The sequence below is a fragment of the Tenrec ecaudatus genome, chromosome 6, assembly GCF_050624435.1.
Source record: "Tenrec ecaudatus isolate mTenEca1 chromosome 6, mTenEca1.hap1, whole genome shotgun sequence".
NCBI lineage: Eukaryota > Metazoa > Chordata > Mammalia > Afrosoricida > Tenrecidae > Tenrec > Tenrec ecaudatus.
The window spans coordinates 74,373,210-74,401,178 of NC_134535.1; the positions used below are offsets into that span (position 1 = coordinate 74,373,210).

General features: G+C 56.4%; 2 protein-coding genes and 1 long non-coding RNA gene across 5 annotated transcripts; 1 reads left to right on the top strand and 2 right to left on the bottom strand.

Moving 5' to 3' along the window:
- Window positions 1-591: 591 nt before the first annotated feature.
- On the bottom strand, window positions 592-7,232 carry LOC142450009 (uncharacterized). The gene is made up of 4 exons (XR_012784900.1): window positions 7,041-7,232; window positions 6,793-6,939; window positions 6,108-6,230; window positions 592-5,978 (listed from the first exon to the last, which is right to left on the bottom strand). It is a non-coding gene; the product is annotated as an uncharacterized LOC142450009 (long non-coding RNA).
- STAT6 (signal transducer and activator of transcription 6) lies at window positions 5,902-21,189 on the top strand. 2 transcript variants are annotated; one of them, XM_075551437.1, is made up of 22 exons: window positions 5,902-6,417; window positions 10,297-10,433; window positions 11,030-11,168; window positions 11,445-11,528; window positions 11,911-12,049; window positions 12,179-12,231; window positions 12,340-12,488; window positions 13,212-13,343; window positions 13,486-13,674; window positions 13,982-14,069; window positions 14,177-14,299; window positions 15,385-15,477; window positions 15,702-15,908; window positions 17,231-17,325; window positions 17,409-17,545; window positions 17,888-18,034; window positions 18,237-18,300; window positions 18,386-18,520; window positions 18,679-18,771; window positions 19,598-19,663; window positions 19,751-19,876; window positions 19,962-21,189. In XM_075551437.1, exons 2-22 carry the CDS (start codon window positions 10,318-10,320, stop codon window positions 20,146-20,148), a joined length of 2,562 nt encoding a protein of 853 aa, XP_075407552.1. In that variant the 5' UTR covers window positions 5,902-6,417; window positions 10,297-10,317; the 3' UTR covers window positions 20,149-21,189. The 2 variants fall into 2 exon arrangements, with proteins under 2 accessions (XP_075407552.1, XP_075407553.1); XM_075551438.1 differs by having other exon boundaries at window positions 5,904-6,417; window positions 18,410-18,520.
- On the bottom strand, window positions 21,134-26,967 carry NAB2 (NGFI-A binding protein 2). Of its 2 annotated transcripts, XM_075551440.1 has the most exons (7): window positions 26,649-26,961; window positions 24,401-25,274; window positions 23,933-24,066; window positions 23,516-23,567; window positions 23,281-23,410; window positions 22,902-23,093; window positions 21,134-21,968 (listed from the first exon to the last, which is right to left on the bottom strand). In XM_075551440.1, exons 1-7 carry the CDS (start codon window positions 26,729-26,731, stop codon window positions 21,859-21,861), a joined length of 1,575 nt encoding a protein of 524 aa, XP_075407555.1. In that variant the 5' UTR covers window positions 26,732-26,961; the 3' UTR covers window positions 21,134-21,858. The 2 variants fall into 2 exon arrangements, with proteins under 2 accessions (XP_075407555.1, XP_075407556.1); XM_075551441.1 differs by lacking the exon at window positions 22,902-23,093 and having other exon boundaries at window positions 26,649-26,967.
- Between the last annotated feature and the right edge of the window lie 1,002 nt (window positions 26,968-27,969).

The window sequence follows — 27,969 nt, forward strand, 5'->3', positions numbered from 1 at the left end:
GACTCAGGATGGCAGCCTAACTTTGGATGTCACTGAGCCAGTTTGACCTGTTCTCTGGCTTTCCATGGAAAACATTAGCAGTAGGGTGTAAACCCTACCTACAGGGACCGGACTGCCTTCCTAAGTCTAACATATATTTGGGGGAGAGGACTTGGGAGAAATCTTTCTGTTTCCCACAGGTAATGAGTACCGGCTGAGTTGTAAGGCTCTCAGAGTAAAAGCCTAAATGGTCTTGAGGAGGTGGTTGGAGGAATAATGGATGTTGAGAGCTGAGAAGAAAGTGAGGAGAGCTAGGAATTGAACTGTGTCCCCCAAAATATGTCACCTTGGCTAGGCCATGATTCTCATTATTATGCAAATAGCCTCCATTGTGTGATCTGATGTAATTAGCTTACTGTGGTAATAATGTTAATGGGGCAGGTGGTGATGTTAACAGGGCAGTATACAATCTACAGGATAAGCCTGTATTTTTTGAGATACAAAAAAAGATTAAACAAGTGAGCAGAGATCACAACGCCCTGACTACCACTAAGTGTGTTAGTCTGGGTAGACTAGAGAAATAAATTCATAGACACTTATGTGTGTATAAGAAAAAGCTTTATATACAAGAGCAATTGAATATTGAGAAAACATCCGACCCAGCGCAGTCCAGATCAAGTCCATAAATCTGATATCAGTCCATATGTCCTATACCAATCTATAAAGTCCTCTTCAGACTTACGAAACACATGCAATGATGCTGAATACAGGAAGATCACAGGCCACTGACAGTCTTGTGGATCCAGTGGCAGTGTAAGCATCTCAGCGCTGGCATGGGTCTCCACGTGGCTCCTCCAGGCCTAGGCCTCTCCCTGCCATCAGCATAGCCTCATGTGTCTTGTCAGTAGAGAGACTCAGGAAGTGAGCATGTGTCCTGCCTCCGGGGAGATATTTATCTCCTTAGTACCTCCAAATGAGGTCATCAAGCTACGACCTGACTGACAGGCTAAACTCCACCCCTTCCCTCTCAAGTCTCAAACTGACACCAGATTATGGGGAACAGAGCATGTACTTTGAATCTGGGATCTCCAAGGAATGGTCTGGGCTGATAGATGTTAAAAGGAGACAAGACCTCTCCCTAGAGCAGACTCAGGACAAAAGCCTTCCCCTAATGCTGGCACTCTGAATTCAGACTCCTTGCCTCTTGTGGGGGACCAGCCACCACAACTGAATGGGCCCTATGGGGTGGTTGTGCAATTGAGGGGTAAATTAAAGACTCAGACAAGGCATGCGAGGGCTCACCTCTTCCATGAGCACCAGAACCAGAGAGAGAGAGAGAGAGAGAGAGAGAGAGAATGTACACTCTCAACAGGTTTATATAATCTCAGGCATGCAAGCCATATACATATGCATATGTAACAGGAAGGGACATTTACATAACAGGAAGGGGACTTACTAAGGGCATAATGCAGTGGGTCACGACCCCTTTGGGGGGTTGAATGACCCTTTCACAGGTCGCCTGATTCATAACAATAGCAAAATAACAGTGATGAAGTCACAACCAAAATAATGTTCTGGTTGGGGGTCACCACAGCATGAGGAACTGTATGAATGGGTCATGGCATTAGGATAGTCACTGTTCTAGGGGCTATCTCTGACAGGAAGGCACATTCTTAACAAGATGGGCAGGTTCTAGAGTCAAGATGGCATCTTAACCTGGCTTGACTCTAGTTGTCTGTGAGCTCTTCCCCAGGGGAGCAATCTATGATCCTTATCAGAAGGGAGTAGGTGTTACTTATGGTGGGACAGACAATAGGTTCTGATTGCTCTTGGTGGCAGACAACCTTCAAGTGTATATCTTAGCAACCATGCACTTGCAAGCAGCACCTTACAATTGGCATTCTTACTGGGGACATTGTGGGGATTCATGTCCCACTCATGAGTGTGAAGGCCTCTCTCCACGAGAGTCTCAGCTTCCCAGACTCCTTTCAATATGAGCGTAGAGAATTTGTCTGCATATACTCGCTTCCTGGTTCTCAGTTTCCCACAGCCTCTTACACTCACTGCGAGGGAATATATTTGTTTGTTATAGCTGCCAATTTCTGTTACTACAGACAACACTAGTGAACCAAGACAGCCACAAATACCTGAATGGGGCTTTTCAACTTCTTTGAATACAGCCTGCTTATTTGATCATAATATGTACTTTGTAATGATCTAGAATTCAAATACATGAGGGTAAGTTAAAAACATCAAAATGTGAAGCCATTGTTTCTTGACTGCAAAATTGGTGAGGAGGCCATATCTGACTCCTCAGACTTTCCTATTGCCACAGGGCAGAGGTCAGTCCTGCCTCCTCTCTCTTTATTTTTTATCTATTCGGACACCTTCCGAGGGCCGAGACCCTCTACTTCTCTACTGGGTTTGATAATTCATTGCATTGATCACATGGAACTCCAACAATACTCACAATGAAGGGAGCTGCTTAAGGGAGTTACCGGAACCCTGGTGGTGTAGTGGATACACGTTGGGCAGCTAATCACAAGGTCAGCAGCTTGAAATCACTGATTGCCCCACGGGAGAAAGACAGGGTGCATTCTACTTCCTAAAGAATCCCACGGTCTGAAATTCACAGAGGCAGTTAGTTCTACCCTGTCCTAAAGGGTCTCTATGGGTCAGAACCAACTCATTGGATTTGGGTTTATTAAGGAAGTCAACATATTAGGGAGTCAGGAAGTTACAAGTCAGGATCAGTAAACATACAATCACTGGCTCACAGAAACACCTCTGCTTGGTTAGTAGTAGTGAAGTCTCTCTAGCCTTCAGTCTCTCAGTCATGTGGTTCGTTGGCCTCTACGTCTAGGAAGCCAGCCCCTCAGTCTTCATAACTAGCCCTCTGGTCTTGGCTTGCCTCCTTTGCTCTGCAGCCTGGAGACTGCAGTCTCTGGTCTCAGCCTCCACCACTTTAGACAGATCTGGAGCACACTCCAATGGTGGTTCTCCTTAGTTTATGGCCCTGGGATTTTCTCTGCTTCTGAGATGGCACAGGGATGGCTCTTAAAACCAGAGGAATGGCTTTGATGAAGGTGTGATTCTGGTCTTTGAGCAGCGCAAATCCCCCAGAAAACAAAGGGTGGTGACTTGGTTTCTATCCTCTAATAAAGCAGAGACTCAGAATACATCCCATCTTAATCCTGTCCATTAACATAGCAGAGAATGTCCTCCAACATGGGATGATAGCCCCTGGCATTAGAGGCTAGAATTTACAAGACCAAAAGGGATTACAGCCGGAGGGCCATATTAAGTAATGAATTACCTCTCCCTGACATAGAGCAGCGGTTCTCAACCTTCCTAATCCTCGACCCTTTAATACAGTTCCTCATGTGGTGGCTACTCCCTGTGTTAGTCTGGGTAGACTAGAGAAACAAATCCATGGACACACATATGTGTATAAGAAAGAGATCTGTATACAAGAACAATTGAACATTGAGAAAATATCCCATCCTAGTCCATATCAAGTCCATAAATCCTATATTAGCCCATCTGTCCTATACCAATCTATAAAGTCCTCTTCAGACTCATGAAATGCATGCAATGACACAGAATGTAGAAGATCACAGGCCAGTGGGTAGACAGTCTTGGGACCCAGTGGCATTGGAAACATCTCTGCGCTGGCAGGAGCCTTTGCGTCAGGGTGGGTCCATGTTTTGTCAGCTGCTATGTCTGCCAGGGAGTGTCAGAGAGAGAAAGAGTGTCTTTGGCCTCCAAGGAGGAAGTCCAGATTTCCCAGAATTCTCAGGAGAAGGCCATGCCCACAGAGAAGTCTCATTGGCTATCTCCAGATTGGCAGCCTAGGCGCCACCCCTATACTCTTCATCCTTAAATTGACACCAGATTAGGTCACACTCCCAAACAAAATTATTTTCTTTGCTACTTCATCACTGTCATTTTGCTACTGTTAGGAATCGGGTGACCCCAGTGAAAGGGTCATTCGGAAGGGGTTGGGACCCACAGGTTGAGAACCGCTGCCATAGATCATGCTCCTGGGTCTACGCATTTCTGAAGGCAGCATTTCCAATTTCTCCAGCCCTTCACTGAAGAATCTTTGGTCTTTGTTAAAACAGCTGTTTTGGTGTCTCCAAGGCACACACATCATGTTCCTGAGAAATATTCCTTGAGTTTTAGGGACTAAAAGAAATCTGAAGGAGCAAGAGAGAGGCTGTAGGGTGGATGAGGTAATGTTTCCCAGTGAAATTCTCATAGAACAACAGCCTTGCTGCCCTCAACGGATGGTCAGGATGGAAACAAATCCCTTGGCTTAACTTTCCGGGCCTTTGCGCTCTAATGCAGTTTCCAGTTTTCTGGAAATTTCTTCCTGGTAAGCCCCTGTGAACATCTTATGAAACCTATCAAGATCACACCTTGGGAACCCCCCCAAAAACCATCATCATATTTTCTGAGCTGTTGTCTCTGCTTTGCATTTAACCGGCCCAGCAAATCCCCTCAGAAGAATGGCCTTTTTTTTTGGCACCCTAAGGAGACTAGGCTAGGGTGAGGGCTGAGTCAGAATGGACTTGGTGGCCGGGAGTTTGGCTTTCCCCCACTTTCTTTTCCTTTTGGTTTTAGGGAGACTGAGACAATTGTATGCGAGGGCTTCAAAAAGGTCATGGGAAAATGGAATGAAAAGATAGTGAACTTTTCGAAGCTGAGAGAACTTGTCTTCCCTGATTGTCCAGACATGTTTAAACGTGTTTGGAATAAACTCGTGCATGCATATTCCGAAATCCAGTAGTAATGTTGGACATGCCTTTCGTTTCCACACCGTGTGGGTTAAGACCTGTGGGTTATCTATCTGCTCCACGTCACAGATGATGGAACGACAGCTTAAGGGGGTGAAGCAAATTGCCCACAGCCCTACAGTTCGCAGAACTGGCAAGATTTGAACCCAAACAGCCGGAGTCCGAAGTTTTAACCGCCAGACTTCTGCAGCCTAGACCGGGTTGCACGCCGCCGCCCCGGCGCGCGGAGCCCAGCCGGACATGCGCAGTGGCGGGAGATGCCGCGGACGAGGGCTGGGCCTCCGCGCGCCAGCAGGGGGCGCGCGGCCTCGCCGGGGTCCTCGCCGGGCCGGGTGCGGTGACAGGGCGCCGGGAAACTCCCTCCCAGAGGCCGCCTGCTCCTCGGTGGAGTCCGCGGCTCCGGGGGGGGGGGGGGGGGGCTGCAAGGCCTACGGGGTCCCTAGGTGTCCTCCAGCTCCTCCCACGCACTGCAGAACCCAACCCGTAGTTACGGTGACTCAGAAGTTCTGTGGAGCTGGCCTTGTAGTTGAGTGCTCGTGTGTGCGCGCGCGCGCGTGTCCCCGGTATTGCGGCTGCCTGTGGCTCCGAATGCTGACCAGCCTGTGTGTGCGTGCGTGCGTGTGTGTAACCGTGTAATCCCCGGGCCCGGGAAATGGTGTGTGTGTGCATTTGTCTCTGGGCGTGTCTCCGTGTTTACCCCGTCAACAGACAGGAACTTGGCCGCGGCCGCGCGGCAGACTCGTTTTCCAACCTTCCCCTGGGAAGCGGCGGCTGGCAGCTCGGGCGGGTGCCCGCCCTGCCAGGGTCTGAGAGTGCGTGAGGACGGGCAAAGATTCCTCCCCAGTCCCTGGGGCTCCGGCTCGGAATCTTCCAGAATTCGGATCTGCGGCCCTTCCCCCACCTCCTCCCAGCAGTAGTCACACGACCTATAAGGCGTTCCCGCCCCAAGGGGGGTGGGGGCGCCGAGTTCTCCAGGCGCCAGCCTCCTGGACAGTGGTTCAGGATCCTCCACTGGAGGGAGCTCGGACTGAAGCGGACCGGCTTTCCGGGGGCGGGTGGGTGGGGGTGGGCCCGAGTCCCTTGTGCGCCCGAACCCTGGCCCCAGCGAAAGTTTTTTGGGTTTGGGAGGCAGGCAGTTTGGGGTGGCGCGCTTCTGTCGGATACTGAGTGGCTTCCTGGGGGTGGAAAGTGATCACTTCCCTGTGGGAGACACAGTGAATTGAGGGCACTAGCCCCTCCTGCCCCAGGTGCCTCAAGCCCCTAGGGGCAGCCTTGGCAAGCCCACCAACTCTTTCACCCAGCCCCCGCCCCACAAGCACAGACGCTCACCCCACTTTCTTCCTCTTCCTTCTCCAGCCCACTTTCTCTTCTCTGTGTCGTCAGAGCTGTAGGGAGGGCCCTGGGCAGACGGAGAAGCCGGAAACAGCGGGCTTGGGGCAGCTACTGCTTATCCTGAAGAGGAAGGACACCAGAGACGTGTGTGTGTGTGTGTGTGTGTGTGTGTGTGTGTGTCTGTGTGTGTTTTAGTGGTAGGGGTGGCAGGGGATACAGGGCCGACCGTCATCTTGGACTGGACTACAGACCTATGGGGCCTAGCAGTGCCCGCTGAGAGGGCGAAGACAGCAGAGGGCTTGGCAAGGTGAGGGATGACTGCAGGGTGGGAGGGTGGGAGGTGGGGGCCTCGGACTATGAGTAGGGGAGGTGGAGGAACCCTTCCCGGATGGGGTGGATGGTCCTCCAGAAATTGGTAGCTGGTGGTACTGGGTTTGGGCAAGTTTTGACCACTCGAGATAAATTAGAGTGGGTACTCCCGGCCCAGGACCCCCTTACCCTCCACCCTCACCATGGCTACGGGTCACTTTCTGCACAGCCCACCTTGGCCTCTCCAGGAGGTGGAAACAGGGAAAGGAGGTACCTCTCCGCCATGGGACGATGTGGCTGTCCCTCCCTAGGGGGTTGATCCAGGGCCTGGGCTGATTCCCCAGTAAGCTCCAGTTTACTCTTGCGTACTTACTGATCTGTAGTGAACCGCTTTACATGTTTTTCACCGACTAGTAAGTCCGGCTAAGTAAGGCGGTGCTTGCTCCCTGCTGGGTGTTCTTTTCATGATGGGGGGTGTCAATCCGTGGAGGCTCTGATGCTGTCGGAAGGGGCAGTGAGGCTGGGAGAGAGACAGACGCCAGTCAGCCCCAGAAGCAGATTGTGCGTGCGTGCGGTGAGAGAAAAAAAAAGTGGAATGGTTCACTACAGATTAGTAAGTACCAGTAAGTCTGTGCTTATTGGGCAGTGGGGTCCCAGTGCTGACCCCCATAATGGTTCCTCTTCCAGGGTGTGGCTTGTCTGGGGGCGAGAGCCTCAGAGAACGACCTCATGGTGTCCCGGTGGAGGGGGGATTTCCCCCTCAAAACTGATGGGCGCTCTCGCTCCACTCTGCAGGGCTGCTGGGGCCAGAGCCCGAGGCTGAGCCTAGTTTTAACCCTCCTCGTGCTGAACTGGCTCCGCCTCCACTCCTCCCCTCTCCCTCTCCCCCCAAAAACACACATTGGGCAACTCTGAGAAGGGCTTTTGACCTTTGATCCTGTGGTCACACAGTCTGAGGATATAGGGGTTGAATGATCTCTGGTTTAGGCCACAAATCTCAGGGCACATAAGAATCCTGGACGTGGGGCTTCCCTTCCCGGTTTGGGAGGGACACTGGCCCCGCCCCTCCACCTCGTGGCTCCTCCCTCCCTCACCCCTCTCCACGTCTCCCTTCAGAAGATTCTAAGCAAAAAATTGCCTCTTCCAGTCTAGGCCAATGGACCTGTCCAAGATTTGGGTTCTGGGGTGGGTGCTACCTGGTGGGGGTTGGAGAGTGGGGCCTCCAGATGGTTGGGGAGGGCCTGGGAAGAACTGAAGGAGGGTCCGGTCAGGAGGCTGATAAAGAGGAAAGGGGAGTTGTCTTTGCCTGTGGTGTGGGGCTCACCCCAGCCCCCAGTAGGGTAAGCGTGGGAAGGCAAGGTCTCTGGAACGTCACCAGGGGCAGGGTGGGAGGAGCAGAGAGAAGGGAGGGATGGGGCCCTGCCTTGAATTTGAAACCGACCTACCAGCTCTAACCCTGTAGGACCCTGGGCAGGGTGGGGGGAAGGGTCCTGCCTTTGGGGGACAAGAGCTCCCCAGGAATAGTAAGTAGGAAGAGGGGCAGAGGGTCTCAGAACTAAGTCTCCAGGGAAGGGTCCCTGTCTGCTCACTCTTTGGGAGTCTTGGGAGAGGAGCTAGACCTGAAGAAAATGCAATAGAAGGGCTGAGGTTCTGGTCTCCTCAGGGAGACTCCGGGTGTTCCCACCCCTTCCTCACCTCGTCTCTCTAACAGAGGCACTGTGTGAGAAACTTGCACCCAGAGACTGCTGGGAAACCATGCAGCCCTCACCCTTTAGTCCACCCCTGTGGATGTCCTCCCTCATTGCTTCTCTCCTTCAGCCTGCTAGCCCCTCCTCTCCCCTTCTTCTGGCTTATTAACCTCCCTTCTCTCGTTTTTTTCTCCCCTCTCCCTTAGTCCTCTTCACTGCTCCTCCCTGCGCCGCCAGCCCCCCCCCCCCCCAAATAGCATGATGGGATGCGGAAGGCATCTTGACCCAAGTTCCTAGTGTGGTGACTGAGGCTCGGGAATTGATCATCCTTGGATTCAAATTCTGCCATTGGACCGTGCTAGCTGAGCAGTCTTAGACAATGAGTTAGATAGATCCGATCTGCCCTTGGTTTCTTCATCTGTAAAAAGAGATAATTCTATGGTTGTTGCTTTAATTGTTAAGAAACTCTAAAGAGAGAATGCAGTTAATGCAATTCTCCGTATAGCATGTTTAATAAATGATAGCTGTTATTGCTCGATAGCAGTGAGTTTGAGTATTATCACTACTGATGGAGCCCTGGTGGCTTAGTGGTTACATGTTGGTCAGCAGTTTGAAAACGCCAACTGTCCCTCGGGAGCAAGCTGAGGTTTTCTCCTCCTGTAACAAGTTACCATTTGGGAAACCCACAGGGGCGGTCCTACCCTGTCCTATGGGGTCCCTGTGAGTGACCGTCAGTTAGATGACAGGGACCTGTTGAATTATTATCACTCTGGGCACATTGGTTTTTTGAATGCCCCAATTCTCACCTTTCATATCAGAGACCCTAAGGTGCCCTGGTGGGGTAATGTCTAACTGCCCGACTGCTAACTGAAAGGATGCGTGTGGGAAAGGGCCGAAGAGCTGCTTCCATAAGGACGACAGCCTAGGAAGTCCTCTCAAAACAAACAAAACAAAACAGAAACCCTCACTGCCATCATGGCCGGGCCGACTCTTAGCCACCCTGTAGGACAGAGCAGGACAGCCCCGGTGAGTGTCTGAGACTGGAACTGTTTACGGGACGAGCAAGCCTCATCTTGCTCCTAGGAAACCCTATGTATGGGACGGTTATATGCTCAACGAGTTGGTATCACCTCAGTAACACACAGAAATAGGTCAGACACCCAGGTTCGGCTCCTGGCTTGCATGTGACAGTGGTGCTCACAGGTTGCAGTGGACTTTATTGACTGAGGCTGGGAAGAAAGGCCTTGAACGGTGCTCTGCTTCTAAGCATCAGCCAACATCAGTACTGTGGGTCACACCATTTGCTTCTTGGGGTGGGGCTTGGCCAGAGTGGCATTTAGTTCTCTTGTGCATGGCGGCCACCGTGAGTTGAGGGCAGATTCAACAGCAGCCAATAACAAAGATATTCTCACTCTTCTGCCTTCACCATCTAGTCTGGTAGTTTTCAAACTCTCTTGGAGCCTAGGGACGCTGAGGGAGTTTTCCAGGGGTACCATGGGGATCAGAAGGGGAGGAGAGGGGTGCGGAATGAGTGGAGCTCTAGGCCTCTCATACTTGCTTTCAACAGCGGAGTTCCAATTGGTATCCTTGAGACACCACAGATATTGGAAACTAAAATTGTCCACCGCTTTCAATATTTTGCAGGAGCCCTGGTGGCTTAGTGGTTACATGTTGGGCTGTGATCCACAAGATCAACAGTTCAAGACCACCAGCCACTCCAGGGGAGACAGACAGGGCTTTCTACTCCCGTAAATGGTTACAGTCTCCGAATCTCACAGGGACAGTGTTCCCCTGTCCTCTAGGGTCACTGTGAGTCAGCATCGACTCAATGGCAGTGAGTTTGGTTTTAATTTCTTCAAAAGTTTGGAAAACTCAGCCCTCACCCAACCTTCGGCTTTTGTCGATGAGAAGACTGAGGCTGCAGCGGGAACCACTGCTTCCTCCGTCTTCTCTAGGAAGGCCCTTTTCCTGCTGCCCTGACCCCCTTTGCTTTCCCCCCACCCCCACTCCCACTCCCGCCACGGCCACTGTGAGTCCGTTCCACTGGAGGTGTTACTGAGTCTCAGCATTGACCCAGGATGTGTCTGGCTTGAGAATGGGCTGGGAGTGGCAATGGCAATGAACTCTGGGAGATGTCTCTGGCTGCCCCCTGGAGACACCTCTTGGAATGGTATTGCTTCTCTCCCCAGGCACCTCCAACCCCGTTGATCATGTCGTTATGGGGTCTGGTCTCCAAGATGCCCCCAGAAAAACTGCAGCGGCTCTACATCGACTTTCCCCAACGCCTTCGGCACCTCCTGGGTGACTGGCTGGAGAACCAGCCCTGGTGAGTCCCCCAGGTCCTCCATGGTCCACCCCCTCTCAGTGGGCTCTCTCTCTTCACCTGTGCAATTCAGGATTTGGGACCTGTTCTTCCACATGTAGGAGCCCAGGTGGTGCTGTCGGGGAAGCGCTCAACTGCTAACTACAAGGTTGAGGGTTCAAGCCCACTGGCCGCTTCTTGGGAGAAAGATGAGGCTGTCTGCTCGGCAGTGGGGCGATGGTTTACAAAGCCAAGGAACACCTACATAGGGTTGATAGGAGTTGATGGCAGTGGGCTTGAAATGTGGAGGGCAGTCTGGCCCCTGGAGACCAGACTACACTGTGGAAAAGTGGAGCCCTGACCCACTTGGGAGGCCGAGGCAGAGAGGAGGGCAGGGCAGGCCTGGGACAAGGGCACATGGCACAATGGAAAGCAAGGGAGACCGGGATGCCAGGACTTGGCTGCAGAGGGCAGGATGGAGAACAGGAAGGGAAAGGAGTCTCTGAGCTATGGACTGGGGAGGGGGTGGGGAGGAAGGGGTACTACCCCCAGCTGGGAAAGCCCTGATCTCCAGGCAGGCAGGCAGGCAGGCAGGCAGCCTCAACCTGATCTTTCTGCAGGGAGTTCCTGGTTGGATCTGACACTTTCTGCTGCAACCTGGCCAGCGCCCTCCTCTCAGCCACTGTCCAGCGCCTTCAGGCAGTGGCTGGGGAGCAGGGGGAGGGAAGCACCTTCTTACAGCACATCAGCAACCTGGAGGTAGGGGCAGGCTGGTGGGGGGCAGGCTGGGCCGGGGTGGGTGGAGCTGGGGTGAGCACTGGACACTGGATGAAAATTGGTGTTTTTGTGGTTGGCTGTCTGCTAGCATGCAAATTAGACTTGAAAAGCATGCACATGCATGAAAGCGTGTGGCATCCACAGTTATGTCTTCTTTTCTCGTGTGTGTATAAGAATTGGGAGAAGGGGGGTGCCAGGTGTGGAGAAGGGCTTGGGTGAAAATAAGGCTAGCCCTGCCCACTGCCCTCACCTCTGCAGAGCGTATACCAGAGGGATCCCCTGAAGTTGGTGGCCACGTTCAGACAAATCCTTCAGGGAGAGAAGAAAGCTGCCATGGAGCAGGTATGATGATGGTCTACTCCAACTCAAGTCCTGGCGGCTCAGTGCCCTCAACCCAGGATGACCAAAGGAGGTCCCTGGGGGCAGAGTGAAGCCCAAAGCAAATGCAGGGTCATTTCAAATGTGGATCTAAGGGGGCTAAGGGTCGAGGAGGGCAGAGCGAGGGGTAAGTTGCTGATTCTGCCAGGACTGGAGGACTCTGATTTCCAGGGGATCCCCAAAGGTCAGGAAGAGTGGCCAAAGGGGAGAGGTGGGCCAGCCACACAGGAAGTGGTGTGTGCCTTTCTGCAGAGCATGGCAGAGGGCACTCCTTCTGGGAGTGGCGGCTGGGTGTTGAGGGACAGAGAGAGCGTCTCACCCCCTGGCCTCTGCCCCTCCTGTGTAGTTCCATCACCTGCCAATGCCTTTCCACTGGAAGCAGGAAGAACTCAAGTTTAACACAGCTCTGCAGAGGCTGCAGCACCTTGTGAGGGAGGCCCGCCTTCTCCGGGAAGCCCTGCAGCAGGGGGCTGAGGCTGGTCAAGGTAGGGGGCCAGGGCCTAGAGCTGCAGGAGTTCTGGGGATTGGGCAGGGAGTGAGCCTGCCTTGAACCTCAGCCCTAACTGAACCTCCACTCTATTTTCTCCCCTGGATTTCTGCTCCTGCCCCCCAAGTGCCTCTGCACAGCCTGATAGAGACTTCTGCCAATGGGTCTGGGCACAGGGAGGTGAGTGATGGACTGAGGGATGGCCCCACGGACTGAGAAGGAACAGGCACGGTCAGAGGGTCACTGAGGAGGCGTGGTGGCCTGGCTCAGGTCCCTCTCTGTCTGCAGGCCCTGCCCATGTTGCTGCAGGAGTCTGTTGGGGAGCTGGAGGTGACCCAGGCCCTGGTGCTGAAGAGGATCCAGATTTGGAAACGGCAGCAGCAGCTGGCAGGGAACGGGGCACCCTTTGAGGAGAGCCTGGCCCCACTACAGGAGAGGTTGGGGCAGGGCTGATGAGGGCTAGGGGAGGGGGTGGGTGGGTGGGGAGGACCCCCAGGTGTGAGAAGCCAGGCAAAAGGACCAGAAGCAGGCAGAGTCAGGGGAGTCTGTTCTGGCAGGAAGGCCCCAGTCTAGACATGCACACCCGACTAGTAGTTCCCATGCGACTAAGCCCAGCCTTTGCTCCAGCAGCCTTGCACCCTGAACAATGGGAGCCTTTTTCCTTTGCACTGGTTGAGTGGGTGGTTGTAGGGTACTGCCAATTTGATCCCAACTCCCAAGGGAGCCCAGGTGCCTGCCTAAAGGGGTCTTCTTGATTTATCATTGGCTGGGACATGGAGGGTCAGACCTTTCTCCCACGGGGCAGCTGGGTCAGTTCACAGCCCTGACTTTTCAGTTCGAGGCCGAGGGGGGTTCCTTTCTTAGGGAGGGCATCTTCTGCTTTGCACAGAAGAACTGCACCAGGGGGTTTGAAAAAGCTCATGGAGAAATGAGAAGAGAATGGAATTTTCCCACTAACTTTCGAAAGCCTGCTCACATGTGCCGGCAGCTGCCCTGGTAGCCACTGAAACCCTGGTGAAGACAGGCTGCTGGGCTTTCCCAGGGGCCTGGGCCCTGAGAATGAGCCTCCCAGATGAGCCCAGGTGTCTTTGTGGGTGTCGTGGGAGAGGGAGAGTCTGGGCAGGAGCAGGCAGCCCCTCTGACTTCTGTCTTGGCCCCAGGTGTGAGAGCCTGGTGGACATCTATTCCCAGCTGCAGCAGGAGGTGGGGGCAGCTGGTGGGGAGCTGGAGGCCAAGACCCGGGCCTCGCTGCTCAGCCGGCTAGATGAAGTCCTGCGGACCCTGGTCACCAGGTATGTCCCAGCTCCCAGCCTGGCCTAGAGGGAAGGGGATGGAGGCAGCCTGGCCTAGAGGGAAGGGGATGGAGGATTGTGGGGAGGGGACAGGCAGGAAGCCAGCCCCTAACTCCTCTGGTCTTCTCCTCCATCCCCACAGCTCTTTCCTGGTGGAGAAGCAGCCCCCGCAGGTTCTGAAGACGCAGACCAAGTTCCAAGCCGGGGTCTGGTTTCTGCTGGGCCTACGGTTCCTAGGAGCCCCAGCCAAACCCCCACTGGTCAGGGCTGACATGGTGACTGAGAAGCAGGCGAGGGAGCTGAGCATGCCCCAAGGGCCCGGCGCTGGAGTGTAAGGGCAGGCAGCCAATGGTTGGAGAATGCTTATTAGGGGGATGGAGGCTACAGGGGCTAGTACGATGCAGAGGGGGGTGATGGGGAGACCCTGAATGGTCAGAGGAAAAGCAGGGATCCAGCCAGGGCCTGGATGAGGTGGCGGCCTCATGATTTGGTGCAGATGGGATCTTCTCCCTTAAGAACCCAAGTTAGGGGGCTGGAGATTAGAGGCCAGTGACAGAGGGTGGTGGCCCATGCCATTCACCACAGGGGCATGGGACACAAGCTCCTCACACCTGGCTTACTCTGGCTCCACCCCACAGAGAGAGCAGTGGGGAGATCATCAACAACTTGGTGCCCTTGGAGAACAGCCTTCCTGGGAACTGCTGCTCTGCCCTCTTCAAGAACTTGGTGAGGAGGGCCTTCAGCCGATGGGGGCGTTGATCTCGGCCTAAGGGACTCACCTGGGCCCAGGAGCAGCTGGCTGTGCCCTCACCTCTACTTGCCCCACCCGGCAGCTTTTGAAGAAAATCAAGCGGTGCGAGCGGAAGGGGACAGAGTCGGTCACAGAGGAGAAGTGCGCTGTGTTGTTCTCCACCAGCTTCACGCTTGGCCCCAACAAGCTGCCCATCCAGCTCCAGGTGAAGGGGCCCCAGCTCCTCTTCCACGCTGAGCTCCTAAATCCCCCCTTGCCCCTTGTCCCACATAGCTGGCATCCTCAAACCCCAGAGTCAGGCAGCGATCTGCTTCCATTCAGAGATCAGCCAAAAATACCCTGCTCTACGGAGCGGTTCTCTGCAGTAACACTTGGGGTTGCCAGGCTTCAACACAGCGACTCTTTTCTTCTTCATCTTCGTCTTTCTTCATCTTCTGCTCCTTCGTCGGCCAGGGTGAGCAGGGAGGAGCCAATGCACACACCTGGGACAAATGATCAACGGGAGCAACTTAAAACGCCTTTCATAGACCAGGTCACTGTTTAAGTGACCTCTGCACCCTGGGGCTAGGAGCCCTGGTGGTGTCGTGGTAACTCGCTGGGCCGTGAACCACAAGATCAGCCCTTCGAAACCACCAGTTGCTCCTTAGGAATGTGAAGGAGGCACTCCTGTAGAGAGTTGTGCTGCTGCAAACCCACAGGGACAGTTCTGCCCTGTGCTTTAGAGTTGCTGTGAGTCGGTGCTGACTTGAGAGCCGTGAGTTTGTCTTTGGAGTTCTTTTTTTATACCCAGGTGGCACAGTGGCTAAGCTCTCAGCTCCCACCCAAAGGTTGGAGGTTCAAACCCATCCAGAGGCTCCACAGAAAAAAGACCTGGGGATCTGTTCCCATGAGGATGACAGCCTAGAAAGCCCTAAGGAACGCTTCTGCTCTGTCCCCTGGGGCCTGCTATGAATCAGACCTGACTCCATGACACCCAACACAAGCAACACACACACTTTGGCTTTCACAGCAACCTTGTGAGGTCACGAGGTATGGTTTCTAAATCACGGCACAGAGATTGATCCAAGGCGCTGCAGCTCAGCAGCATTCGAGCTAGTATTTGAAATCTGCAAGTCAGGCTCCCTGGTCTTGCCATGTTTACATTAAGACCCCAGTGGAGCCTCAGAAAGCTCTGAGAACATACCACAAGCTTTCACTTGTGGCCAGCATGCCCAGTAACTCTACACCTTCCCAACCTGCCCCACCAGGAAGCCTCTTACCCCAGTCAAAAGAACCCCTCTCTTCATGCAGGCCCTGTCTTTGCCTCTGGTGGTCATCGTCCATGGTAACCAAGACAACAACGCCAAAGCCACCATCCTGTGGGACAATGCTTTCTCTGAGATGGTGAGGGGACAGGACTGGGGTTGACATGGGGCGGGCTCAGCCTGGAGAATACCTGCATGGCAGGCAAGTGAGAGTGACATCACCTGGTTGTCTCACAGGGCTTTCATCCTCTGTCTTGAAGGTCACCTTGAAAGTGCACGTCTTTGTGAATGAGTGAGGGGAGGAATGAATGCTGGGAGGGTGGGGGTTGGGCAGGGATTGCTGAACTGCCCTCTTCCCCCCAGGAGCGAGTGCCCTTTGTGGTGGCTGAACGGGTGCCCTGGGAGAAGATGTGTGAAACTCTGAACCTCAAGTTCATGGCTGAGGTGGGGACCAGCCGGGGGCTGCTCCCGGAACATTTTCTCTTCCTGGCCCAGAAGATCTTCAATGACAACAGCCTCAGCACGGAGGCCTTCCAGCACCGTTCCGTGTCCTGGTCACAGTTCAACAAGGTGGTTCTCTTATCCGCCGTCTCGCCTCTCCTCAGAGCACCCAGCCCCCCCACCCGGGGTGGGGATGACTCTCACTCTTCCCCGAGCTCCAACATGCCGGGCAGGAAGACCACTCAGGTCTGGGAGTCGGCCCAGAGCGCAGGCTCGCTGGCATCCTTTAGATGTTTAGAGGCCCCCCTCTGTCCTTGTTCGTCACCGATGGTTGACACGCATGCTTCTCCCAAAGTGTGACAACAGAGCTCTGATTCAACCCGACTTTGACCCACTGGGAAAATAGTTCATTTGGGGGCGAAATTCCCTAGGGACTGTGCAGTAATAATAGCTACAACGTGTTAACAGCTTACTGCATGTCGACACTCGATGTGTGTCATCTCACTTAGCCTTCCAACATAATTGTGAGGCTATTATTACCCTGTTTCATAAAGGAGGAGCCTGGTGCTCAGAGGGGGTAAGCAGTTTATCCACAGCCATAGTCTCACATCAGGCCAGTGGCTGGGCTGCGATGGAAGCCCACATTTCAGAAGCCGGCTCTTAAACGGCTGTATTTGACTGCTGGCAATGCCAAGTCAGTACTGGGCAGCTAACGGCAAGGTCGGTGGTTCAGGCTCACCAGCTGCTCCAAGGGAGAGAGATGAGGCTATCTGCTCCCATCCAGAGGCACAGCCTGGGCATCTTGATAGAAGGGTCATGACAAGTCAGAATGGACTCAATGCCCACAGCTTGGCTATTCATTTATTTTGAAAATAAGGTGGCCCAGGACTGGTTGGGCTATAAGAACAGGGTGGTGGTGGAGCTAGAGAGCTGGGTGTGTTGGGAGCAACCAACTGAGCAAATGACAGGCCACAGAGGAAGAAAGAGAAGCCGCGTAATCACAAGATGTGCTGGTCACAGGAAAGGATACACACTCAGCAAGTTGCCCTCCTCGGGCTGCCTCCTGGTCCGGCTTCCGGAGGGAGGTTGTATGCACAGTGATTATGGGGAGGGGCCAGGCGTGCCAGAGAAGACCCAGCCTGGGAGCAGTCCCAGCTCAGCCTCTCACCAGCTCTGTGCATCTGGAAAAGTGCCCTGACATCTCTGTGCTTTCTTAGTAAGATGTGACGGTTCCCATATCTACCTACCCCCATAGGCTCATAAAGGTCAGATCAATTAAGATGTGGAAAGCGCTCAGACGAGTGCCCACAGGTAACAAGCATGAGTGTTCTTATTGATGGGCGTCAGGTTCAGTCTGGGGCTTCAACCCCTGACTCTGTGGCATGTGTACTCACAGCCCAGCGCCTGCCTCCCAGAGTTCCCTCTGTACATACATTCCCTCCTTCCCACAGGAGATCCTGCTGGGCCGTGGCTTCACCTTCTGGCAGTGGTTCGATGGCGTCCTAGACCTCACCAAACGCTGTCTCCGGAGCTACTGGTCAGACAGGTAAGTTCCTGCCACAGGTGTACCTCCTCCTATCTCTCCACCCCCGGTGTCCCCACCCCCATGCTCTCCTTCATCCTGGCCAGGCTGATCATCGGCTTCATCAGCAAGCAGTATGTTACGAGCCTTCTTCTCAACGAGCCTGATGGGACTTTCCTCCTCCGCTTCAGTGATTCAGAGATTGGGGGCATCACAATTGCCCACGTCATCCGGGCCCAGGATGGTAAGGTCACCCCAGCCAGCCCCCTGCCTCTGAGCTTTGAGCCCTCTGGAGTTTCTTCTTGGGAAGACATCTCCTGGCGCCCCTCGACGCTGCACCCCTGACCTCCCAAAAGTTCTCCTTTAGACCCAACTTCTCTTCATCCTTCTGCAACCTAGTCAGCTGTTTTCTCCCTGTGAGCTCTTCGGAAATAGAGACCAGTGGAGCTCCTTCCCACAGGATGTCCATCCCAGGGACCTCTCTCCCTCACTGTGGCAGACAGAGCGTGGGTCCTGTCAGGGGCAGGGTGGTGGTGGTGAGGGGAAGGACGTCTGAAAAGAGGGTCTCAGTCTCATTCTCTTGCAGGCTCCCCACAGATAGAGAATATCCAGCCATTCTCAGCCAAGGACCTGTCCATCCGCTCACTGGGGGACCGAATCCGGGACCTGGCTCAGCTGAAAAACCTCTATCCCAAGAAACCCAAGGATGAAGCTTTCCGGAGCCACTACAAGCGTGAGCTGGGGCTGACAGTGCCACCTCCCTCCTCTCGATGTCTCTTCCTGTGCTCAGCTGCACCCCTCCCCCTCCCCCGCCTGTCTCGTCACCCCCACTTTCCCTCCACATCTTTCTGTGGCCCACTGCTCCTAGCTGCCCATCATCGCCCTTCCTCACCAACTCCCACCCCTCCATGGCTCTCCTTTCCTTCCCACAACAGCGGAGCAGATGGGCAAGGATGGCAGGGGGTATGTCCCAGCCACCATCAAGATGACCGTGGAAAGGTGAGTGTGATGGTGGGTGAGTGGGGCAGGGAGGCTGGCACTGCTCTGCGGGAAGGGGTGGTGCCATGGACCCTTGGTCAGGTAGCCGTGTCTCCCTCTCCCTTCCTAGGGACCAGCCACTGCCCACCCTGGACTCCCAGATGTCGGCTATGGTGCCCACTTATGACCTAGGCATGAGCTGTGATTCCCCCGTGAACATGCAGCTGGGCTCAGGCATGGTGTAAGGAGCTTGGCTGGAGGGGCTGGCCCATACAGGCCACTTTCAGTGTGGGCAGCTGAGCGAGCTGGCTTGGGGGCTGTAGCCGAGGGTTTTGCTTCCACATGATGGGGCTGGAGGACCCAGAGGGCTGGCTTTAAAGGCCTGCTTTCTCTCCCCAGGCCCCAGGGGTACCCACCACACTCTCATGCCATCCCCTCCTATCAAGCACTCTCCCCAGAGGAGTCCGTCAATATGTTGTCAGCGTTTCAGGAGTAAGTCGGGTGGGGAGGATTCACTTGGGGTGGTGGTGTGCCTTTGTGAGGAAGGGACGGTGGGTGCCATACCCCTTGATGACCTCTTTTGCCCCCCATCCCCTGTTCCTTTCCAGGCAGTCTGCATGAAAAGTGCTTGGGTTTGAATTCTAGCTCTGCCACGAACAAACCCTGGGCGGACAAGGCCGGGAATTTGCGGCCTGGGACGCTGTAAAGTGGGGGAGGGTACCCTGCGTGAACGTAGGCAGGGGTAAAGCCATGTTAACAGCATGTTAACTCTCCTGACCTTGTCAAGTAGCTTCTGCCTTCTTATCAAGTCCTCTGTTTCGACCTTGAAGGGGCCGATCTTGTTCTGAAAGTCACACAAAGGCTTATGAGCTCTGTGGTTGTGTTGGTTGTTGGGTGAGATACCCAGTGAACCCCGGTGGCAGAGTGGAGCTGCCCACGGGGCTCTCCTGGCTGCCATCTTCCAGGAAGTCGATCCCCAGGTCTCTTCCCAAATGCTCACCCTTGGATCACCAGGGCACTTAACTGAGTCAGACCAGAACAGCTCCCCTCCCAGAAGGGGAGGTTGGGGTTGGCGGGGAGACTTAGGACATTTTTAGTTTGCTAGTCCACCTTCCCCACCCAACCCCCACTTCACAGATGAGAAGATTGAGCTAAGTCTGGCACACGCTCACGGCCGTGCGGTGAGTGAGCCGTGAAGTCAGGATATGGAGCCAGACTTCTGTTTCCTCACTCAGTGGTCTTCACCCTGCCCTTGAAACACCCTTGCCCTTGGCCAGCCTTCCTTCCTCTGACGTGTCCTCCTCCTTCCTCCTTCTAGAACTCACCTGCAGGTGCCCCTCAGCCTGAGCCAGATGAGTCAGCCCTTCGATCAATCTCACCCCCAGTGAGTGACAAGCCTCCCACCGACCCTGTACTTCCCCTTCTTTCCCGACCTCACCTTCTCACTTATCTCCTATGCTGGCCTTGGCAGGGGCCTGCTGCCATGCCAGCCTCAGGAGCATGCCGTGCGCACCCCTGAGCCGCTGCTCTGTGATGTGACCATGGCAGAAGACAGCTGCCTGAGCCAGCCGGTGGAAGGGTTCCCTCAGGGAACTTGGTGAGTGTGGGCATGGGGTGGTGGCTGGGTAGGGCTAGAGGTCGGGCAACCTTGCCCACCCCACTGTCCCCCCTCCTTCTTACAGGGTCGGCGAAGACATGTTCCCACCCTTGCTGCCTCCCACGGAACAGGACCTCAACAAGTTGCTTCTGGAGGGGCAAGGCGAGTCAGGGGGAGGACTTCTGGGAGCCCAGTCCCTCCTGCAGCCCTCCTATGGGCAGTCTGGGATCTCAATGTCCCACCTGGACCGAAGGACCAACCAGAGTTGGTAATCCCAGCTGAAGGGGGAGTTCAGAGGCAGCTCTTGTACCTGCCACAGACCTGCTCTGGACACCTGTCAGTGCTCCTGCCAAACAGCAGCTGGGGAGGCCACCCCTGGACTCTGGTCAGGAAGTGAAGACTTGGCTGGAAGGTGGAGCTGGCCCACTCCTTCCCTCCTACTCCTAGAAACACACCGCCCCGTCCACCCTCTTCCAGCCCAGGAGGGGAAGTCCAGGCTCCAAAGGCAGGCAGGCCCCGGCACACCCCACAGGCCTGCACAGGCAGTGCGTACATGGCTCCCCACGGAAGCTGGGGTTGAGCCGGAGGGCAGTGGGGCGTGAGCACAGGTTCGGGCACAGTGTACTCCTCCGCCCCTGCCAAGCCAGAGCCCAGGACACACATGCAGAAATGCGTGGATGTGGGCACCCAGTTACACTAGAGGTAGCAGATGGAGTGGATGGGCCAGGGGACAGAGGTGGCAGCCCAGGGGTCCCTGGGTGGAAGGCCGAACGAGAAGTCTCTACAATTGATTGCTGATGTAGGATCTGCCCAAATTAAAACAAACAACACAACAAAGTCCCAAACTCCTGCCAGTCAGATGGAAGCCTTTGGCACGTGCATGAGATTGTACAGAAGTCCACGGGCTGAGGCTCTTCATGTATAGCTGCGTGAAAGTATATGTATCCGAGACATGCTAATGTGTAGATATTATACCTACAAACGTGTGTATTTGATTTTGTTTGTGGGACAGCACAGATTTGGAGGCCAGAGAGGCTGCACATGAGAAAGCAATGGTTGTCTTTCGTGTGTGAATCCAAATCATGGCATCAACATCTGCCTGTGGCCTCTCGGGGGCTGATCCTGCCAGGAACCAGGGGGTTGTCGAGAAGGGGTAGGCTCAGCCCTACCTCCTCCCCTTCTTCCCCACTCTGCCTGTTTGTTCCCCAAAGCCTAGGCTTCCCATTTTTCCCTCTTCTTGGGGGTGAGGGTCAGAGATCCTAAGCCATAAAATAAATTTTATTCCAAAATAACAAAATAAATAATCTACTGTACACGATCTGAAAAGAAAGATGCTCTAACTGCTCAGAGGTGCTGTGGTCCATGCACCAGATGGGGGAGACCCTGAGGCCCACCCATGCTTCGCCTCTGCCGCCTCCCTCCTCAGGAGAGGGCAGGCGGGAAAGAACAGCCCCGGGCTCCGGGGTTCGAGGGCCGGGCGAACTGCAGCACTTGCTAAATTAAAGAAACAAACAAGAAGCACGAAAATGGGGCCGGGAGAGGGGGCAGTTCCAGTGTTCCCAGGCCCCTAGTGCTCAGGTAAACGTTGCCACTTTTAGCTGCTGGGCTTTCCCAGGAAGCCCCCTTCTCCATGTCCAAACCGGGGCCAGCGACTCACATCGCTGATTGATTCAAGCCTAGAGAATAGGGCTGTGCTGTGTAGATGCGGGCGCGGGGAGGCCCCTGGAGGCGGAGTCCTCGCTCCCTTGCTCTGGGCAGGAGTGAGGGGCACCAGGCACCCTCATGTCCTCTCGCCAGGCCACTGCTCGTTATTGCTTGAAGCTCCATAGTCCTTTGCCCATGGAGCAGGAGGAGAGGCAGGAGAAGGGCGGCGGAAGGATCCGGGTTGTGACTAGACTCCGGGGGCGTGGGGGCAGGGGAGAAGTCCACATGAACCCCAAGTCCGGGGTCTTGGTCCGGGTCTGAGAACATCAGTCCACCTCTCACTGCCGGCTGGCCTCGGCTTCCACTTTCACGCTGCTCCTGCGGCCCTCCACAAGCGCAGGGTGGGGTCCTGGGGCAGGACATCGGTCCAAGAGCCCTTCCTCGAACTCTGCAGGGAAGCGGGGAGGAGGTTAGGAGGCTGTGGAGGTGCAGGCTGCAGAGCAGTGACTGGGAGCAGAAGCAGGGGGGCAGATAGGGGTGTGAAGGATGAGCCGGTATTATGGAGGGGAGGTGCCAGGCCCCACGTATGCGTGGCCCCCTCCCCTTTGGCTGTGTGCAGCTCGTTCTCTGTATGGGTCTCTGTCTCTTCCGCCTCCGTTCAGCTGGAATTTCTCGTTCAGGCAGGAGCTGCTGCGGGGGCGGCTTGGCTCTGACCTCTCCCCCTCCCCCCTCCCTAGGCTTTGCCACCCCCACTCATCCCTCCCTGGCTCCCTCCCAGAACCCACCCACCTGATCATGGCCCCCTAAGTTTCTGGGAAGCCAAACCGGGGGAGGGGGGGGGTAACACAGGAAACCAGCCTCGCAGCTCCTCCCCTACGAGCCCCCCTCCAGTCCCCGCCCCCACTTCCCACCCACGCACAGTTTAAAAATACCAAGCCAGGGTTGGTGGCTTTATCTGCTGCGTCACACTCAGCCCAGCAGATGCCCAGCCCTTGGCCGGCCCACTCCCCTTCCCCCATCCTCACACAATGCATCATCCCCCTTTTGGCTACTCCAGTTCCAAGCTGGACAGCCCCACCCCCCAACTCCCAGCCTGCTCCACCCTCCCAGCACTTCCCACCTGCTCTGGTCAATGTCAATGTCAAGCTCCCCTTCCTGCCCTCCACTTCCCCTTCCCAGTCCCCATTAGGGTCCAACCCTCCCTAGGGGGAACGGGCCTGCAGGGTCCTCCATGCCTCAACCCAGGGTCTAGTTGGCGGGAGCTAGGCCCCCCACGACTGACTGCCATCTCTGGCCAGGAGATCCCTCTTCCCGCCTGGCCCTTGGGCCCCCTGGGGCAGCTGTGTGGGTGCTCGGGGGACAGCACTGCTGGCTGCCTCACCTGCGAGAGGCGGCTTCGCAGGCACACAGGGGCTGAGGCGGCCTACTCGATCGTGCGAGACGAGGCGGGCCAGCCGCAGCCCCTCGTCCATCAGGGTCTGCTGCAGGATGTGGCGACTCCACAGCCCATGGGCTGGCAATGCCAGAGGCAGGTCAGCAGGGGGCGGCGTCAGCCTTGGGCATGACCCCACAGCTGTGGGCATGGGCATGGGTCAGATCAAGGACTGCAGCCAACTGAACCCCCTCCCTCAACCTCACAGCCAGACCCCTAAGCCCTTCTACCCCCATACCTCCCACTCCTGTGTCAGGCAGCTGCCTCCTGGCGCTCTCCACCCCATTCCCTTCAGTGTGTGGACTGAAGTATTGCCCTGCCCACTCACCCTGCAAGTGCCCATCGAGACTCTCTCCAGACAGGCTGGCGCTGTCTTCCTCCAGGCTGGGGCGGTAGGGGGGGGCATAGGACTCAGGGCCTGGGGGCGGCTGGATTTCAGGGTGACTCTGCTCTCCAACCTGTGAATACCCCAAGGGGGGAGGGAATGAGAATACAGCAGGGGGAGGGGAGGTTTTGGGGAAAGCTTCCATCCTCCCTTCTCACATACTTCCTGGAGGACCCACCTCCTGTTTCAGCTTCTTCAGCGGGGGGCCTCCCAATTCTTCAGGGTGAATCCTAAAAAGATGATAAGTATTGAAGAGGTGCAGGATGGGGGTAAGGGGTAGTACATGATAAGCAGAACATAGACTTTGGTCAGGAGCATATGGTACTTTATGGAGACCTCACAGGAGCTGGCTGGAGAGGAGGCTCCAGTTCAGGGCACTACCCTTTGGCGGGGTGGGTGAGGGTGGGGGTGTGTCTAGGGAAGGCCGGAAGGATATGCAAGAAGGGGCTATAATTCGGACAAGCCCACAATGCCAAAGGCAGGATGTGAAGGTGGCTGGGAAGCAGGCTTAGATGTGCCTGAGTTGGAGGTTATGCCACAATCCCGTCTTCTGGGCAAAGTTTCAGTTCAGGACACCTGGGGGGGTGTGTCTCACCTGGAACCCTTTAAGGAGGACAGGTAGGTGCTCTCACGGGCCACTTGACGGGACAAAGAGAAGAGCTCCACCCTTCGCAGTAAGAGCGTGTTGTCCCTCATGCAGAACTGGGCAGCGGCCTCATTGATGGTCAGCTGTGGAGAGGGGGAAGCCAGAGCGGTCAGCCGCCTAACCACTGCCAGGGCTTTGCCGCTGGAGGCTCATACCCTGGGACGCTTGTTTTGTTTGTTACACAGGACTTTCTGAGAGAGGGCAGAGGACAGCACCCCATGTCTTAGGAATAATTTTGGGGGCCTCCTTCATGTCTATGGTGACTCAGAGCTGATGGGGTTCTGGTCTCCAGCTCAGCTGCCCTCTTTGGTTTAGGATGGACACTAGCACGCAGCAGCAGCTGGGGTCAGGGTATGGGGGAAGGGAGGCAGGGTAAGGCCTGGGAGCCAGGAGCAACCCTGGAGGCAGGGTCCTCACCTCATGCAGGCTGAGCTGCTTGCCTTCACGCCTCTTGGAGTCGAAGCGGCCATAGATAATGCTGTACTTCCGAATCTCTTCTTCCTTCTGGCTGTCACCATCGTCCATCTCAAAGATGTGCCCCACGCTCCGGGCCAGTTTCTTGTTCAGCTTTAGAAGGGAGGTCACCTCCCCAGAGTCCCCTCTTGGGAAACTCCGGAAGATCCTCTCCACACTCTCTACCACCATGCGCACCATCTCTGGCTCCAGTCGGTCTGGACCACCCCCAGTCCCTCCTGCTGCTAGCCCGACAGCCCCAGTAGCCTCAGGAACTCCTCCCCCTGCAGGTGGGGAAAATGGGGGAGAGCCAGCTTCCTCTTCTCCACCCGCCCCAACATCCGACTCTGGAGTGCTCCGGCCAGGCCAGATCCGAGGATCCCCTGCCCCAGGTCCCCCAGGCAGCGGTGACAACTTCTCTCCAAGTTCCAGGGGACTCTTGGGGCTAAAGCTGCGGGCACTACCCGCCTTTTCCCCTGGGCTACCATGCCCGTTGCTCATGCTCCCTTTCCGGGTCCCCGCGGTCTCAGAGATCTTGAAGAGCGGGATGCTGGAGACTGGTACAGCAGGCACTGGCTGACTGAAGAGCCCTGGATTGGTGGCCCACTCTCTCAGTGCCTTCTGCAGGCGCCGGACATGGAGGGGCTTAGTGGCCATGCCCACGAGGGCCATGATCTCCAGGAACTCCTCCTCCCCCGCCTCACACAGCTGCTGCACGTCGTCCCCTCCCTGCTGGATGAAGGTCTCATAGTAGGAAAGGAGGTTGGCACGCTGCAGGACCCGGTACAGCTGCAGCTCCCCCAGCGTCCGAGGCAGTGCCATGACTCCAGCACTGGGCCTGAGAAGGAGGTGCACAAGAAAGAGGCAGAGTGGGTGAAAGTCCCCCTGCTGGGTACCAACCCATCTCCACAGCTGTCCTCTCTTGGCTGCTTACTTCCCTTCCCTTCTTTTAAATACTCTATCCACCCAGTGCCCTAACTTGGGCACAGATCATGTTAACCAGACACTCACTGATCAGAAATAAGCAGTGACACTTTGGTCAGAAGTATCCAAAGCTGGGGCCTGGGAATCAAACACTCTTAGTCTCCATCTTTAGCCTTTACCTTTAGGGCTTGGGCAAAGAACATTGGGGCCGCCCACCTGCCAGCACACACCTGGGGGTGGTGGTGGGTGGAAACTCTGGGCCAGAACACAGATTCCACCTTCCACTCTCCTTAAGTACTCAGAAGTCTGAACACTATGTAAGGTGATAGCCTACAGAAGGTGAAGGAAGACCCGCCTCTCCTCTCCAGAAGGGGCAGTGGAGACATTGCTGGCTTGTGTCCACTCCACTCCTGCGTGACATCCTGTCCAGGTGGCTGAGAGGGGTGTGGCCCCTTCCCTACCTTTTCCCACCAGTGGGGGGTGGGTGAATCCTGTTTCTCTCCCTTCAAGCCTTTCCCAGAGCTTAGGTGGTCTTATTAACGCTCCCTCCCAGGTTGCCCAGCGGCCTTCAACTGACCCTTCTCCTAGTGGTGACCTCCTCCACTTGCTGGCTAGGCCCTTGCTTAGGAAGAGGAGGGTGCCTCAATTCTGCTGCGGGGCCTTTCCGCCCCCACACACTCCCACAGTAGTAGCGTCTGTGGGCGAAAACCGCCTGGGGGCTCCTGCCCACCTTCCACTCCCTCATTTTCCACCCACATCTTCCAAGTGGAGTGGGGAGCCACTCCCGGCGGGCGGGGCTGCACCCCGCCCCCCCTCGGCCCTCCCCGAACGGTGAATAAAGAAAGGGCTGAAATGGGAAAGGTGGCTGCGTCTCTCGTGCCCCCGATGCTCTAGGACCCGTGCTCCGGGTCAATGCCACTGAGAGCCAGCCCGGTGGTCCTTCTTTCCCCGCACTCCCTCCAGCGGGCTCGAGCTCTAGGGCTTCCCTAGGCGCTGGGGGCTCCCACGTTCTTTGTGGGAGCTCGCATTGCCTCCGGATCCCTGCCAGGTCAAGCTCATCCAGTAAACGGGGGAGGGGCGCGAAGTATAACTCTCACACAGCCACCTTCGCCAGTTCTCAGCGGCTCCGGGGACCCCTCGTTAGAAAACTCATTCTCCTTCCCCCATCGGCCTTCATGCCCTCCCACCCTATCCCACTTCCCCTCGTTCTCCCCACCACCTCCGGACCCCATTCCCTAGTCGGGCTCCACCCATCTCCATTCCCCACCGCTTCCCTTGGCCCACTAACTTGAGTCTGGACAGCGGGGTCCGGCGGGCGCTGTCCCCTCCGACTGGCGGGTGCTCCGCAGGGGGCGAGGGCACTCTGTGCATTGACGGCGGGAGACCGCCCGGGCTGCCCCCTCGGTGCCCAGCGCTCCGCACCGAGTACGAGCTACGTTCTTCCCGGAGCGCAAGGCCGTGTCCACCGCTGTCCGGGCTCCGTCCCTTCCTCCACGTCTCTTCTCTCCGAGACGCCGAGGCTCTGTCTGTGCCGCGGCCCCCCCACCCCCCGCACCTCCCCGGCAGCGCTCGCCGCCTCTCCGCGCCTCCGCCCCCGCAGGACGCACGGGGAGTGGGGCCCGGCGCTGCGCTGGCAGCCGGGCGGGCGGAGGGCGTGGGCAGAGCCGGGGGCGGAGGCCGGGGGCGGGGGGCGGGAGCCGGGGCCTGTCGGCCGCGGAGCAGAGCCGGAGAGGCGGAGACTGGGGGGAGGGGGGAGCGGTGTGCAGGCGGGGGCGGGGACTCGGAGCCCGGGACCCGAGTGGGGGACCGAGGTGACCGCGGCCGGGGCTGGGGAGGGCGGGCTTGGGGACACAGCGGGCGGGGCGAGATCGCGCCGTGCCGCCCACGCCGGATGCACAGCCGGCCCTCTCCGCGCCCACGTGCCCACGTGAGCGCCCCGCAGGCGACATTCCTACAGCCCCACCACCCTCACCCCTGCGAGCGAGAGCGGTGTTTCTCCTCCGCAAGAAGGTGCACAAAGACACCGAAGCACTCGGACGTGCGAACGTGCCGAGACAATGCCGCGGACGCCCGGGGCCCCTCACTCGGGGGACCGCGAGGCGCAGTCGGAGCGACTGTTGGAGAGAGCCGGGCAAAGTTGGCCGGGGCGAGCGTGAGCAGCTTCGCGCTGCCTGCGTGCATCCGACGGCGAAAGGTGTGCGCTCGGGCAGCGCGGGGCTCGCCCCGCAGGAACCCTGTAGATAGAGATGCCAGCGCCCTTCCAAGCCCTTGAGTAATTTTTTTTGGGGGGTCGGCAGCACTGGGCCTTATCCATCTGGGCCTCCGAAGTTTGGGAAACTGGGAACGGAAGGCCACCACTTAAAGGTTCTGTTCCGTAGCCGCATCCGCGTTTTCTAGCTCCCAGGGTCGGGCTGGAGCGGGAGGAGGCTCCCTGGCCTGCAGACTCTTCCTCGCATTCCGTCTTCTGAGGAAGGGGCACTACTCTGAGAACTGTGTATGGCAGTTGGGATGGGGAAGTCCTCTTTGGGGACGTCTACTAGGGGACCTCGTAGGAGAACTGCAGGAGGCTCTCGTCCGACTTAGCTCCCCGTCGGGGCGCTAAGAAAGGA

Bases quoted from the DNA above. Each gene is read 5' to 3' on its own strand.
- STAT6 (XM_075551437.1), top strand. From the start codon at position 10,318: ATGTCGTTATGGGGTCTGGTCTCCAAGATGCCCCCAGAAAAACTGCAG. The intron at 17,546-17,887 runs GTAAGGTCACCC...ATTCTCTTGCAG, and splicing joins CGTCATCCGGGCCCAGGATG to GCTCCCCACAGATAGAGAAT. The intron at 19,877-19,961 runs GTGAGTGTGGGC...TCCTTCTTACAG, and splicing joins GGGTTCCCTCAGGGAACTTG to GGTCGGCGAAGACATGTTCC.
- NAB2 (XM_075551440.1), bottom strand. From the start codon at position 26,731: ATGCACAGAGTGCCCTCGCCCCCTGCGGAGCACCCGCCAGTCGGAGGG. The intron at 23,094-23,280 runs GTGAGTGGGCAG...CCATGCCCACAG, and splicing joins TCTCGATGGGCACTTGCAGG to CTGTGGGGTCATGCCCAAGG. The intron at 21,969-22,901 runs GTGAGGCAGCCA...GCTTCCCTGCAG, and splicing joins TGCGAAGCCGCCTCTCGCAG to AGTTCGAGGAAGGGCTCTTG.